General features: G+C 39.8%; 1 protein-coding gene across 1 annotated transcript; it reads left to right on the top strand.

The window, feature by feature from the left end:
* Nucleotides 1–8,056: 8,056 nt before the first annotated feature.
* LOC128693836 (uncharacterized) lies at nucleotides 8,057–10,516 on the top strand. The gene is made up of 3 exons (XM_053783710.2): nucleotides 8,057–8,174; nucleotides 9,289–9,352; nucleotides 10,210–10,516. Exons 1-3 carry the CDS (start codon nucleotides 8,088–8,090, stop codon nucleotides 10,374–10,376), a joined length of 318 nt encoding a protein of 105 aa, XP_053639685.2. The 5' UTR covers nucleotides 8,057–8,087; the 3' UTR covers nucleotides 10,377–10,516.
* Nucleotides 10,517–14,600: the final 4,084 nt, after the last annotated feature.

Here is a 14,600-nt window from a genome sequence, read left to right on the forward strand (position 1 = left end):
CATAGTGTTAACCAACATATGAATGTACACAGGTGAAACATCCTAACCGTTACACATCCCTAACATTAAATATTATCAACACTTTGCCCCCAAAAACGATGTTATACATGTGTATATACACACATAAAGTGTTGTAAACAACAAATATATTATAACGAGTAGAAAAAGAACACGTAAAAAGTAACTTAGCATTTTTAATCACTTGTTCGATCTGTCCCAAAAATGAAATGCCAGGCTCTATTTAGCTAATATTTGAGACTAAGTGGCTCTACCAGTGCTAGCTTAGCCTCTATATCAGCAAGCTCGTTCAGAAGGAAGTCTGGGGAAATTGTATATGCGATATGTCATTCAAAATTAACTCCTTCCATGCAGAGAACCTCAATGGAAATGAGTCACTTTGACTTTTGGGGATTATCGCCGTCCGCACTCAGAAAACAAACTTATAACGACGTTAAAATCCGACTTGAACCATGAACAAATCATTGGACCATTGTCTCATCACATCAAATCATTTGTGTTGTGACAGTGGTCCAGGACAAACCGAAACGTCGTCATAACTTTCCTCTCTACTGGTTATTGTATTTTTATATTACTAGTTTATTCCTAGTTGTACTTTAGTTCATTCCAGCACAACACATAGACAACATCAACTTCATTATGTGTAGTAGTGACTATACTCTATATGACCAAAATACTCTGGAGTTTACCTGGAGAGAGTCCCGGGGGTCAACGCCCCAGCGGCCCGGTTTGTGACCAGGCCTCCTGGTGGATCAGAGCCTGATCAACCAGGCTGTTGCTGCTGGCTGCACGCAAACCAACGTACGAGCCACAGCCCGGCTGGTCAGGAACCGACTTTAGGTGCTTGTCCAGTGCCAGCTTGAAGACTGCCAGGGGTCTGTTGGTAATCCCCCTTATGTATGCTGGGAGGCAGTTGAACAGTCTCGGGCCCCTGACACTTATTGTATGGTCTCTTAACGTGCTAGTGACACCCCTGCTTTACATTGGGGGGATATTGCATCGTCTGCCAAGTCTTTTGTTTTCGTAGTGAGTGATTTTCGTGTGCAAGTTCGGTACTAGTCCCTCTAGGATTTTCCAGGTGTATATAATCATGTATCTCTCCTGCCTGCATTCCAGGGAATACAGGTTCAGGAACCTCAAGCGCTCCCAGTAATTGAGGTGTTTTATCTCCGTTATGCGCGCCGTGAAGGTTCTCTGTACATTTTCTAGGTCAGCAATTTCACCTGCCTTGAAAGGTGCTGTTAGTGTGTCGTGAACTGTATCACTGTAGGCAACAAGAGCATTTCACCCCTCCATGGAAGATGTGTTCATTTAATATCACATACCTACAAGTCCCTCCCAAGAAGCTCATTGCTAGTAATCCCTTCCTTAAATCTCTTGTTAGAGCAACTGCTCAAGAAGAAATTTTTCGCCTAGCTGGTAGTAATAAGTTATCACAAGTTATATACACTGATGGATCTAAACAGGAGTCTTCTGGCAGGGCTGCATCTGCTCTTGTTGCCACCTCCCTAGTTAAGAATGATAATAAATTTGTTGAGTTAGGCATAAGAATTAACAACTGGGCGTCTACACTGCAAACTGAATTGTTTGCAATCCTAATGGCGCTAAAGCTAACCTATGACACTGAGCTTGACTCTATCATCATTACTGATTCTATGTCATCATTGAAGGCTCTTGGCTCATATAATGACTCCAACAACATGCTCATTGGGGAAGCCAGGTATAGATACTCAAAAATTAGGGACAAAGGAATTAATGTACAATTGCTATGGATCCCATCATACATTGGATTACTCCTTCATGATAAAGTTGATATGTTAGCCAAGAAGAGTATCCAGAAGGAGAACGTAGAATATAACTTTGGTATAACTGTGTCTAGCATTAGGAATAATATTAGGAGAGAAGTAAATAATGAAGATGATTGTTATAGGAATGCAGTTAGAAGCCTGAGTAGATCTATAACCCACTATGATAACATGAACGTAGATAAGTATGTTTATGGAGCAACTTGCAATGTGAACAGACTGACTGATGTTGTAGTGGCCAGGCTTAGGCTTGGTTACAAGTACTTCTGGCAGTTTGGGAGACACACAGATGATGATCAAACTAAATATAAATTATGTGATCAGGCATATGGTCACTCTCTTGAACACTATGTGCTTAATTGTCCACTTATTGAGGAATACAGAGACAGACAGTATAATAACCTATGTGACATGTCAAGATATCTTATTAATGAAAATAAGATACCAGATATACTAAGCAAATTTCCTAAATTTGCTTGTAACAGATAAGTGAACTATAGATATGTAGATATAAATCCATATGTATTCCTGTTAACCCTTTGGGGCCATGCTCTCGCGCTACCGTCCACAGGATGGATATGGGGTGCACAATAAACTAGCCACTTCGGTGGCAAAATCTAATCTGTTAGTGTGCAGCAACATTCCAGCCTAGATAGAACAAGTGACCTGGAGCTATTTCCCTCATCGATTCTGCGGCCTGTGAAACGGGTGAATATTCCTATCCCAGGCGGCTTAGGGATACACACTTGCTCCCTTGACATTATTTTGCTGAAACAAATGGCTATGAAATAAACCAGGGAACGGGTGGGGTTTGAACCCATGGTAGGTGAGTCCTAAAATTCACAGGACTCACTTGCTATGGGCTCAAACCCCCACGGAATGTGTGACACTTGCCTGTGATTAGCCTTGTTGATCCAGGCACGAGGGAAGGTCTCGTTACGGTGCTGGACCCAACATTTGTCACTAGTGCTGGGAAACTACCACAAGTATAGCAGTCAGGTCGCTCAGGCATGGTGCCCCTAGTGTCCACTACGTCACTCAAACATTGCGGACACTAGGGGCATCAAGTCTGAGTGACACCGCCGGCAGTGAAGATCCTCAATCTCACATGTTTGCAGAATGTAATTGTTACTGGGACAACGTTTCTATCTGTACGATCTTAACAGAACGAAACGTTATCCCAATAAAAAGTTCCTTCTGTAAATTTATCGTTTATTCACTATTATCGGCAGTACACACGCTATTTGGATCCAACTGGTCACATACTGCAGTAACATGGAGCCTCGAGTCAGAAGATACATTCGTTACTCCTAATAGCTTACAGTCAGTGTAACACACTATTTTCTGACAAAATTGAATCTATGAAATACTTTTGTTCATCTGACACAATTTGAGCACCCCCTTTCCTCCTCTATCACTCAAGACCAGTGGTACCTTGAAGAGTATGTCGCCACGTCTTTCTTACAACTTCAAACACACTTCGGATTTAGCTTCTGTAGTAAACTCGATGAACACACGACGGAACACATAATATTAATCTCCAGAGTCAACGACCGGCGAAAAAAAAAACAGGAACCTAGAGCAGAAACTCTGATGAATCTTCTCACACGACACCTGGAAGAAAGTAGAGACCCAACGTTATCAATAACTTCTCCAGCACGGGTATGATGGTGATATACTTGAGTGAGTGTGAGAGACCTGTAGCTCTCTTAGAACCTTCCATACCTAAACGACCTATACACCAGCCCACTGGCACATGTCATATTCTCGGCGTTAATGTAGCATTCTTCACATGTCAACGATTTCACTCACCTCGCCTCTTTCTCTCCTTCCAATGTCCATATTAATGCAATCTTCATACTTTGTATGACTTGATAATGATCGTATGATATCGCAACGATATTTCAATAAACGCTCTTCCTGCAAATGTTTCTTCTTCATTACTGTCAGCAATATGCCATTTGGATCCAGGGGCAATATAACTTTATTTATCCTTCTCCGTATGTTTTCCACCACATCCATTTGCACTCAGCAATACATGTACACCATTATCATGCCCCACAAAATAATGCGCCACCACCTCTGTATAGACCTGATGTATACAGCCTTGAGACTTTCTCTACTTTTACTTTTTGATACGAATCTAGTCAGTCAATTAGCCACCACATCGCAGGCATTTCCACTATGTAACTCTTATATATATATATATATATATATATATATATATATATATATATATATATATATATATATATATATATATATATATATATATATATATATATATATATTATGCAAATATCGCAAACCAAACGATACAAGATGCAAAACAACCACGGGGGGAGTAGAATGATAGCTCTAGGCCTTTCGTGCTGCGATCAACACATCATCAGGAGCTTGCAAAATTGCAGAAAAGAGGAAGATGTCCAAGCAAGTACGTTCCCATAGGACGTCTTCACATGGAGTGAGTGATATGATGCGATGTGAGGATGGAGATGTGAAGACGTCCTATGGCACGTACTTGCTTGGACATCCTCCTCTTTTCCGCAATTTTGCAAGCTCCTGGTGATGTGTTGATTGCAACACGAAACGAAAGGCCTATAGCTATCATTCTACTCCCCCCGTGGCTGTTTTGCATAAAATTAATCTTGTATAGGCCAACTAATCACCAATTTCCAGACACTACTGATGAATCAAGAGTATCATGCACTGCCCGTCCTACCGAACCATTGATGGAATATGATGATATCATCCCACCACCTTCACCCATATTAATAACATACCATCCCACCACCTTCACCCATATTAATAACATACCATCCCACCACCTTCACCCATATTAATAACATACCATCCCACCACCTTCACCCATATTAATAACATACCATCCCACCACCTTCACCCATATTAATAAGATATCATCCCACCACCTTCACCCATATTAATAACATACCATCCCACCACCTTCACCCATATTAATAACATACCATCCCACCACCTTCACCCATATTAATAAGATACCATCCCACCACCTTCACCCATATTAATAAGATACCATCCCACCACCTTCACCCATATTAATAACATACCATCCCACCACCTTCACCCATATTAATAACATACCATCCCACCACCTTCACCCATATTAATAAGATATCATCCCACCACTTTCGCCCATTAATTAAATACCATCCCACCACTTTCGCCCATTAATAAGATACTGTCGTATTACCTATACCCAATAACAAGATACCATCTTGCCTTGCCTAACGCTCTTCTCTTCACTAACCTTATTATGCGATTACTAGAACATGCCTTGAGTAAACTTGGAGAAACGTGTATTTTACGTTTAACAGCTAATGTATCCCAAATCCATTCTGAGGGCGGTAGTCACCACATACCCATCCTGTGGACAGTAGCTACCACAAACCCATCCTGTGGACAGTACTCACTACATACCTACTCCAGGTACCTATGCTGTGAACAGTAGTCGCCACAAACCCATCCTGTGGACAGTAGTCACCATAAACCCATCCCGTGGACAGTAGTCACTACATACCTACTCCAGGTACCTATCCTGTGAACAGTAGCCACCATAAACCCATCCTGTGGACAGTAGTCACTACATACCTACTCCATGTACCTATCCAGTGGACAGTAGCCACCATAAACCCATCCTGTGGACAGTAGTCACTACATACCTACTCCAGGTACCTATCCTGTGGACAGTAGCCACCATAAACCCATCCTGTGGACAGTAGTCACTACATACCTACTCCAGGTACCTATCCTGTGGACAGTAGCCACCATAAAACCATTCTGTGAACAGTAGTCACCACACCCATCCTGTGGACAGTAGCCACCACATACCCATCCTGTGAACAGGAGTCACCTCTTTCTTATCCTGTGGACGAGTCTTTGTTTTAGCTGTGCCGCCTGGGCGGCTAGTGTGCACCTGCAGCTGATCTTGTGAGTGGTAGCGCAGATAAAAGAGGATTACAGAGGTCACAATGGGTCCTTATCAGACCTCACCGAGCATTGTTACATCACTAGAAAGGAATATTAGTCATTTCGTATTTTACAATTACTTTATATAGTTGTTGTACGTTGACCCTCGGAATACCCTGCAGGTAGTACCACCTGCGGCAGTAGTTGAAGCCCTGCATTACTGCCTTTCACAGCAGGATCGCAAAGGTGTGCTGCTTACAGTAGTGAAGAAATAATAAGCCTGTAGCCAGAATAACGTTTCCATTAATTAAGATTTTCATCAAATTACTCACCTCACCTCTTCCTCGCCTGCCAGTAAGTACGGTGCACACAAGGGATATTTGCTATATGCCATAAAGATCTTAACAGATAGAAATGTTGTCATATTAAAAGTTCTTTCTGCAAACTTGTCTTTTATTCAATATGTAGCCTCTCTATTGTGAATCTTACCTACGGCTGTGACTGGGAGATCTGAATCCTCCCTCCCTGGAAAGCACAGAAGGAGGGGGATGTGACTGAGGGATGCAGGCGAGGACAGTTTGAGGTACAGGTGATACAGAAAAGATGATGATATTTAGCCAGGACGAGGCTCGTAGCAGAGAACAGAAATTGGATAAGCTCAGATTTAGAGGGGATATTGGAACTTGGAAGGCATCAACCCATCGTTATATTTGTGTACCTTCTTGGAAAATAAAATATTTATTTATTATTAAGTTGGCCCTGCTTAGTATAGGCCAGTAGACCTACAGCAGTGTTCCGTTTTCTTAAGTTTTACGAAGCAACCCCGATTGGCGAGTGTAGCCAGTGTCCCATACAGCAGTCAGTCAGTGTACCTGGAAGAGACAGCCAGGTAGGTCTTGGTCAACACACTTTCTTATATAACTTGACATAAACAGCATTTTCCGTGTTTGTAGCAATGTTTGTAAGATATCCATCTTTAAATTCCTCTAGCACAATGTATGATTCTTGAAACATAATAGAGCAATTTAAAAAAAACGATTTATATATGGCTGGCAGTATTATTCATAACACTTTTTTTTATATTTGAAAGTAATGGATTTCTCTGACAGCTTAGAAAGGTGTTAAGTGAAAGACTTCATGTTGAAACATTGGTTGTGGTATGTGTAGCCAGGTTAAATTTTACCTGCGGATTATTTTGTTGTAATATTATTCTTGCAATGGTTGCTAGTTGTTAATCTTTGAGAAGTTTACCTGGAGTTTACCTGGAGAGAGTTCCGGGGGTCAACGCCCCCGCGGCCCGGTCTGTGACCAGGCCTCCTGGTGGATCAGAGCCTGATCAACCAGGCTGTTGCTGCTGGCTGCACGCAAACCAACGTACGAGCCACAACCCGGCTGATCAGGAACTGACTTTAGGTGCTTGTCCAGTGCCAGCTTGAAGACTGCCAGGGGTCTGTTGGTAATCCCCCTTATGTGTGCTGGGAGGCAGTTGAACAGTCTCGGGCCCCTGACACTTATTGTATGGTCTCTTAACGTGCTAGTGACACCCCTGCTTTTCATTGGGGGGATGGAAAAGCAGGGGTGTCACTAGCACGTTAAGAGACCATACAATAAGTGTTAGGGGCTCGAGACTGTTCAACTGCCTCCCAGCACACATAAGGGGGATTACCAACAGACCCCTGGCAGTCTTCAAGCTGGCACTGGACAAGCACCTAAAGTCAGTTCCTGATCAGCCGGGTTGTGGCTCGTACGTTGGTTTGCGTGCAGCCAGCAGCAACAGCCTGGTTGATCAGGCTCTGATCCACCAGGAGGCCTGGTCACAGACCGGGCCGCGGGGGCGTTGACCCCCGGAACTCTCTCCAGGTAAACTCCAGGTAAACTTCTCAAAGATTAACAACTACTGAAGTATGTATTATTATATGAATAAAAGTCAGAATACATAACCTGCATCAATTTACAGTTAATTAGTCAACTAAAATCAGAAACTGAATAATTCATAATGGTCCACTGACGGACCCAAACGACGTCCCTCAGCCAGGCTGAGGGACTGACCACCTCAAATACTTTTTCTCCAAGGTTGATAGACTGATCACATATTTATTTCATTACTACTGTTCTCTCTGTATTTGACTGAAGAAGCCTACTGTGTAGGCGAAACACTTCATCAATAAAGATACCCAAGTGTTGCACATGTGTCTTAATCTTCAGTGTGTGTGTTGCTTGTGTTCTGTTCCATATTTCACCTGATCTTAAAATATATAAATACTTAGTGATGATTATAAAGAGCTTCCAGGATCAGCAGTGTGTGTAACCTGCAGGATGTTGATGAAGGTGTGTTGTTGTGTGGTGCTGGTGGCTGTATCTCCCATCATCACTCAAGCAGTCACCTTGGATGCATATTTCAAGGTACAGTAATAACCATGTTCAACCGATTTTCTAATACCGTTTATAAAAATATTGACCCAATATAAAGTTTTTATTAAAAATCCTGAAACTTGCACTACCTACTTCCTCTGTTACGTGCAAATACTGCTTGCAAAAAAAAAAAATTTTGTTTTAAGATATTAAGACATTAATTGATAAGAAATACGAAACTGAAGAGTGAAGACTACAACCAATCTCTACTGAAACAACAAACATAAATTTATCTATATTTACGAATCTAATAATTAATATAAACTAAACAACGTGTCATAAAAGAAATCCATAGAAAACTCTTAAATCCTAATTTCCAATAAATCACAAATACTCACCAAAAATGAACCTCCAGTCTCAATTTCTGAAACAAACTCAATAGGCTTTATTATTATTATTAAATATTCGCCGGTATTCTCCCGGCCCGGGCCTTTTCCAAGTGGTGGCCCGACCTTGGCTCCCTCTTTAGGGAGTGTCTGAGACCTAAGTCTCCCATGGGAGGAGGCACAAGTACCTCCTCATCTTTGGGACCAACTGTCCCCAAGCCTAGCCACAAGCTAGGCCTCTCTGGTCTGCCATCCCCGCCCCAAGGGGGCAAATGGGAATGACAGTCTTATGAGCTAAAGGCTCGGGCTCAGGCACCTACCCTACCCTAGAAGGGTTAGGCATGGTGTCGATCTCAATAGGCTCTTTTCAGTGAGATGGTCACTTATAAGGCCTTACCTTATAAGTGACCATATGGTGACTATATGGTAATACTTATAAAGTATTACCATATTACCTGGAGACTTATTTTATTTACATTTCTTGATTATGAAGCCAGTTAATCTATTAACTTTACAGTGAATACACAAACACTTCTGCCTTAACTTTACATTTATACCACCAAAATTCTTAACTCCTTTTCACATCTGATTTTATTAATATGACGTACGAGTAAAATGGCGACGCTCGTACTATCTTTATAAAAAATATTTGTATTTACGTATATTACGTATATGCGAGTCAATCGCCATCACTTTTCTCGAAGACATTTTCAATAGAATTTTATCAAAATTTCCCTCAGTAAATATTTTGTGAAGCTTTATTATAAATTTTATTGCAGGTGTTGGAGTTGATAGCCAAGAAGCGAGACATATGGAGAAAAATATTCTTGGGTAATGATATAGGTATGTAGGCCTACGTGGCCCTGTACTACATAGTATTAGTGTTAGAAATCATATATATATAACCTCACACACTGAGTGTCCACGGTTCAATCCCCGGTCGAGTAGACACATTGGGCGTGTTTCCTTACACCTGTTGTCTCCGTTCACCTAGTAAGCAAGTAGGTACCTGGGTGTTAGTCGACTGGTGTGGGTCGCATCCTGGGGGGCAAGATTAAAGGACCCCAGTGGAAATAAGACAGACAGTCCTCGATGACACTGAGTATCTTGGGTTATCATGGGTGGCTAACCCTCCGGGGTTAAAAATCCGAACAAAATCTTATCTTATAGTGCTAAATACTATAAGTCTACCTTGTAACTTGAACATCATCTTACAGAGTTAGATATTACTCACAGGTATCTGTCATGTGAAGGGAACATCAAAACATCTATTCACTTATTATAATACAGTACAGATTAAATTTAGATTTTGCCACCGAAGTGGCTAGTTTATTGTGCACCCCATATCCATACTGTGGACGGTAGCGCGAGAGCATATGGATACACAAAAGGCCTAGGAACTAGGCCCCAAAGGTAATTAACAGGAATACATATGGATTTATATCTACATATCTATAGTTCACTTATCTGTTACAAGCAAATTTAGGAAATTTGCTTAGTATATCTGGTATCTTATTTCATTAATAAGATATCTTGACATGTCACATAGGTTATTACAGCACAGATGTGACGGGTTGAGTGTTTCTTTGTCCGCCAATGACATGAACTAATACGTATTATATTTTTTTATTAAGTAATAATAATAATCTTTACTTTTACAAGTACATGATATAACTTATACAGACTATTTATGTCTTCAGGATTTGATGTGTCACCATGGTTGTTTAATGACAGAGTGAAGCCACCATACGTGCCCATAGTCACCACCTTTCCCAGGTTCCCACTTCATGGTCACTACCATAATGAGCGTCCTCCGCTGCCTCATATCCTGCCTCCACAACCCCTGCCGGAGGGAGGGCAAGGGTAGGCCTACCCACGCCCCACCTCTACAACATCTGGGGGGGGGAGGGAAGTAGGCCAACCCACGCCCCACCTCTACAACACCTGGTGAGGGAGGGCAGTAGGCCTACATTCTACCACCAAGCAAACCTCAAATGTGATGGGAAGTGATGCTCTACGAATATATATATATATATATATATATATATATATATATATATATATATATATATATATATATATATATATATATATATATATATATATATATATATATATATATATATATATATATATAGAATGCAAGACAAGCCACAGGGGGGGGATGGAAATCTTGAGCTAAAAATTTCCACCCTCCTGTGGCGTGTCTTGAATAGTTATACATACATACACACATATATATATATATATATATATATATATATATATATATATATATATATATATATATATATATATATATATATATATATGCAAAACAACCACTGTGAAAGAATAGAGAAATTCCAAGCGATTTCGTGACTCCTCACATTATCAAGGAACAATAATTGATAATGTGAGTAGTCACGAAAGCACTTGGAATTTCTCTATTCTTTCACAGTGGTTGTTTTGCATATTTTGAAATCACCTGTTTACTGTGATCTTATTGCATATATATATATATATATATATATATATATATATATATATATATATATATATATATATATATATATATATATATATATATATATATATATATATATATATATATATATATATATGTCGTGCCGAATATGTAAAACTGGTCAATTAGCAAGAACTCATTTAAAATTAAGTCCGTTCTAAAATTTTCTCTTATATATTTTTTTCATTAATGTTAATGTAAATTTTTTTAATTTTGCACCAAAAGAATCTTAGAAAACTTACCTAACCTTATTATAACAAGAACAATTTATTTTAGCCTAACCCAACTAAATGTATTTTAGTTTTATTTACAGTAATTTAATACTAAACAAACACAGTGAAATGTATTTTTTTCGTTAGGTTCAGAATGATTTTGGCGAAATTATTACATACACAAATTTTCACATGTCCTATATGGCAAGATGAGCGTTGCTATTTAAGACAAGATCGCAAATTCTGCCTATTCGGCACGATATATATATATATATATATATATATATATATATATATATATATATATATATATATATATATATATATATATATATATATATATATATATATATATATATATATATACATGTATATATATATAACGTATGCATATATTTAATAGAGTTGTTTTAGCTCTGAGATTACATGTTTTAAACTTTAAGGTGTCATTTTGAGAAATGTATGTTATAATGAGTAATGTTAAGAACCATTAAGTCTGACCAAAGTCTGATCAAATAAATATTATATATGCTGTCTATGTTTTTCTGTCTGCAAATACATCATTTTTGGAGTTATTTTGCGTCATTACCATAAATGAAAATGATTATGTTTACCTGGAGTTTACCTGGAGAGAGTTCCAGGGGTCAACGCCCCCGCGGCCCGGTCTGTGACCAGGCCTCCTGGTGGATCAGAGCCTGATCAACCAGGCTGTTGCTGCTGGCTGCACGCAAACCAACGTACGAGCCACAGCCCGGCTGATCAGGAACTGACTTTAGGTGCTTGTCCAGTGCCAGCTTGAAGACTGCCAGGGGACTGTTGGTAATCCCCCTTATGTATGCTGGGAGGCAGTTGAACAGTCTCGGGCCCCTGACACTTATTGTATGGTCTCTTAACGTGCTAGTGACACCCCTGCTTTTCATTGGGGGGATGTTGCATCGTCTGCCAAGTCTTTTGCTTTCGTAGTGAGTGATTTTCGTGTGCAAGTTCGGTACTAGTCCCTCTAGGATTTTCCAGGTGTATATAATCATGTATCTCTCCTTCCTGCGTTCCAGGGAATACAGGTTCAGGAACCTCAAGCGCTCCCAGTAATTGAGGTGTTTTATCTTCGTTATGCGCGCCGTGAAGGTTGGTTCTCTGTACATTTTCTAGGTCATTTTCTAGGTAAAGGCTCGTGATAGGGGCTTCTTGCAGTTCTTGATGAACACGGAGTTCCATGAGTCTGGCCCTGGGGCAGAGTGCATGGGCATGTCATTTATCGCCTGTTCGAAGTCATTTGGCGTCAGGATAACATCGGATAGCTATGCTTGTGTTAACCAAATTCTGCGGCTCTATCATAAAAAATTCATTTTGATCTTCGACTCTCAGTCTGGTTAGAGGCTTGCTAAAAACTGAGTCATATTGGGACTTGAGTAGCTCACTCATTTCCTTGCTGTCATCTGTGTAGGACCCATTTTGTTTAAGTAGGGGCCCAATACTGGACGTTGTTCTCGACTTTGATTTGGCATAGGAGAAGAAATACTTTGGGTTTCTTTCGATTTCATTTATGGTTTTTAGTTCTTCCCGCGATTCCTGACTCCTATAAGATTCCTTTAGCTTAAGTTCGATGCTTGCTATTTCTCTGACCACTGTCTCCCTACGCATTTCAGATATATTGACCTCTTTTAGCTGCTCTGTTATTCTTTTCCGTCGCTTGTAACGGCACTCATGTTGTATACTGGGAATACTGCACTTTAATTTACGTCCAGCTTCTAGTATGATGGAAATAAAGCATAATAAAATTGTTTCTACTTAATATTCTCGCCAGACAAATATTTTCAGCAAGATACCTCTTGATAATGTTAGTGTGGAAAATTGCATTTATCTGAATGTAACTAATTATGTACATAACAGTAAATGATAACAAAGATAATTATTATTTTTCAATGTTACATAGACAAGTAGAAATTTGGGACACCTAGGTCGCAAAAAATGTCCCCCTTCGATACCTACCACTGTCATAACCACAAGTTGCTCTGGACCTATTAATTAAATGAAATATACATACACCAAGAATACTGGTAAATATATAAATTTGTGGACTGTATATTAAAAATAATAAATTGTTATGTATATATACACAATTACATAACAGAAGGAAGATATATCTTAATATCACTCACCAATTTGACTGGAGATTAATGTGTATCATACTCAGAAAACCTCACTCTAACTAAATCTATGAAAATAATGCTGGCCAGAATTACACACAAATCTAGAGAGCTTATCTGAGGTTCCTGGAGCTGTCTTGTCCAGTTGCCTGATATCTCAAGTTATGCAGGAATGCATATCCACCAATTTCGCCTCCTATTTGAGAGGTGTCAGCACAATTTTAACCTCTAGAGCACGAAAAATTCTTCCCCATTCACCGTTTCTAATACAAATTCAAAACCAAGATGGCGAGTGTCTCGTCTGTGCAGACGCAGGTTTTCCGTTTTCTATGACATAAATATTATTAAATACAGTATGGCCATCTATTTACATATAAATACTGAATTTCTGGAAAATATATACAGTATTTTCCACACTGCGGCCGGCCAGAGTTCGTTGCTAAACGATTCAAACTACTCCTTCCTTTAGGAGACGATTCCAGCCAGTTCTGGCTTGAGTGGCTGTTCTCCTAGTAGATCTTACTACGATTTCATTTTACGGCATCACTTGGTCAGCGTTATCTTCCATATCACTCGTGTCACTTTCCCTCAGATTTTCATTTACGTTTGATTGAACACCTAATTCCAAGGGAATCAATTTATTAATTGTGCATAAACTTTCCTGGCCACGACACAACACTTTGACATTCCTGACAACACCTTGTGCATCTGGGTACAATGTCAATACTTTGCCCAGAGGCCACAATGTTCGATGTTGTTCAGTGTCAATTAACACAATGTCACCTGGTTGAATGGTCTGTCGATTTACTGCCTCTGTCACACCATAAAAGTGTTCACGTAGTGTAAGAAGATATTCCTTACGCCACACATTAGACCAATGATCAATTACTTTATTTAACATTTTAAATTTATTACACAACACTGCCACATCATTGTAATCTTCATCACTTTCTTCTGGATTATCTCTATAGACAGGGGCAGCTTCCAATTTCCTTCCACATATTAGGTGAGAAGGTGTTAATACATCTGCATCAGGTGTATCACTCATGTACGAGAGAGGCCTATTATTTATACGATTTTCTGCCTCCACTAACACTGCACGGAATTCTTCCAAATTAATTCTCTTCCGGTGTGGTACTTTGTGGAGACACATCTTCACTGTGCCTATCAGTCTTTCATACAGCCCCCTCTGCCAAGGGGCTCTAGGAGTAATAAATTTCCAGGTA

Source organism: Cherax quadricarinatus, chromosome 33 (assembly GCF_038502225.1).
Source record: "Cherax quadricarinatus isolate ZL_2023a chromosome 33, ASM3850222v1, whole genome shotgun sequence".
Lineage (NCBI taxonomy): Eukaryota > Metazoa > Arthropoda > Malacostraca > Decapoda > Parastacidae > Cherax > Cherax quadricarinatus.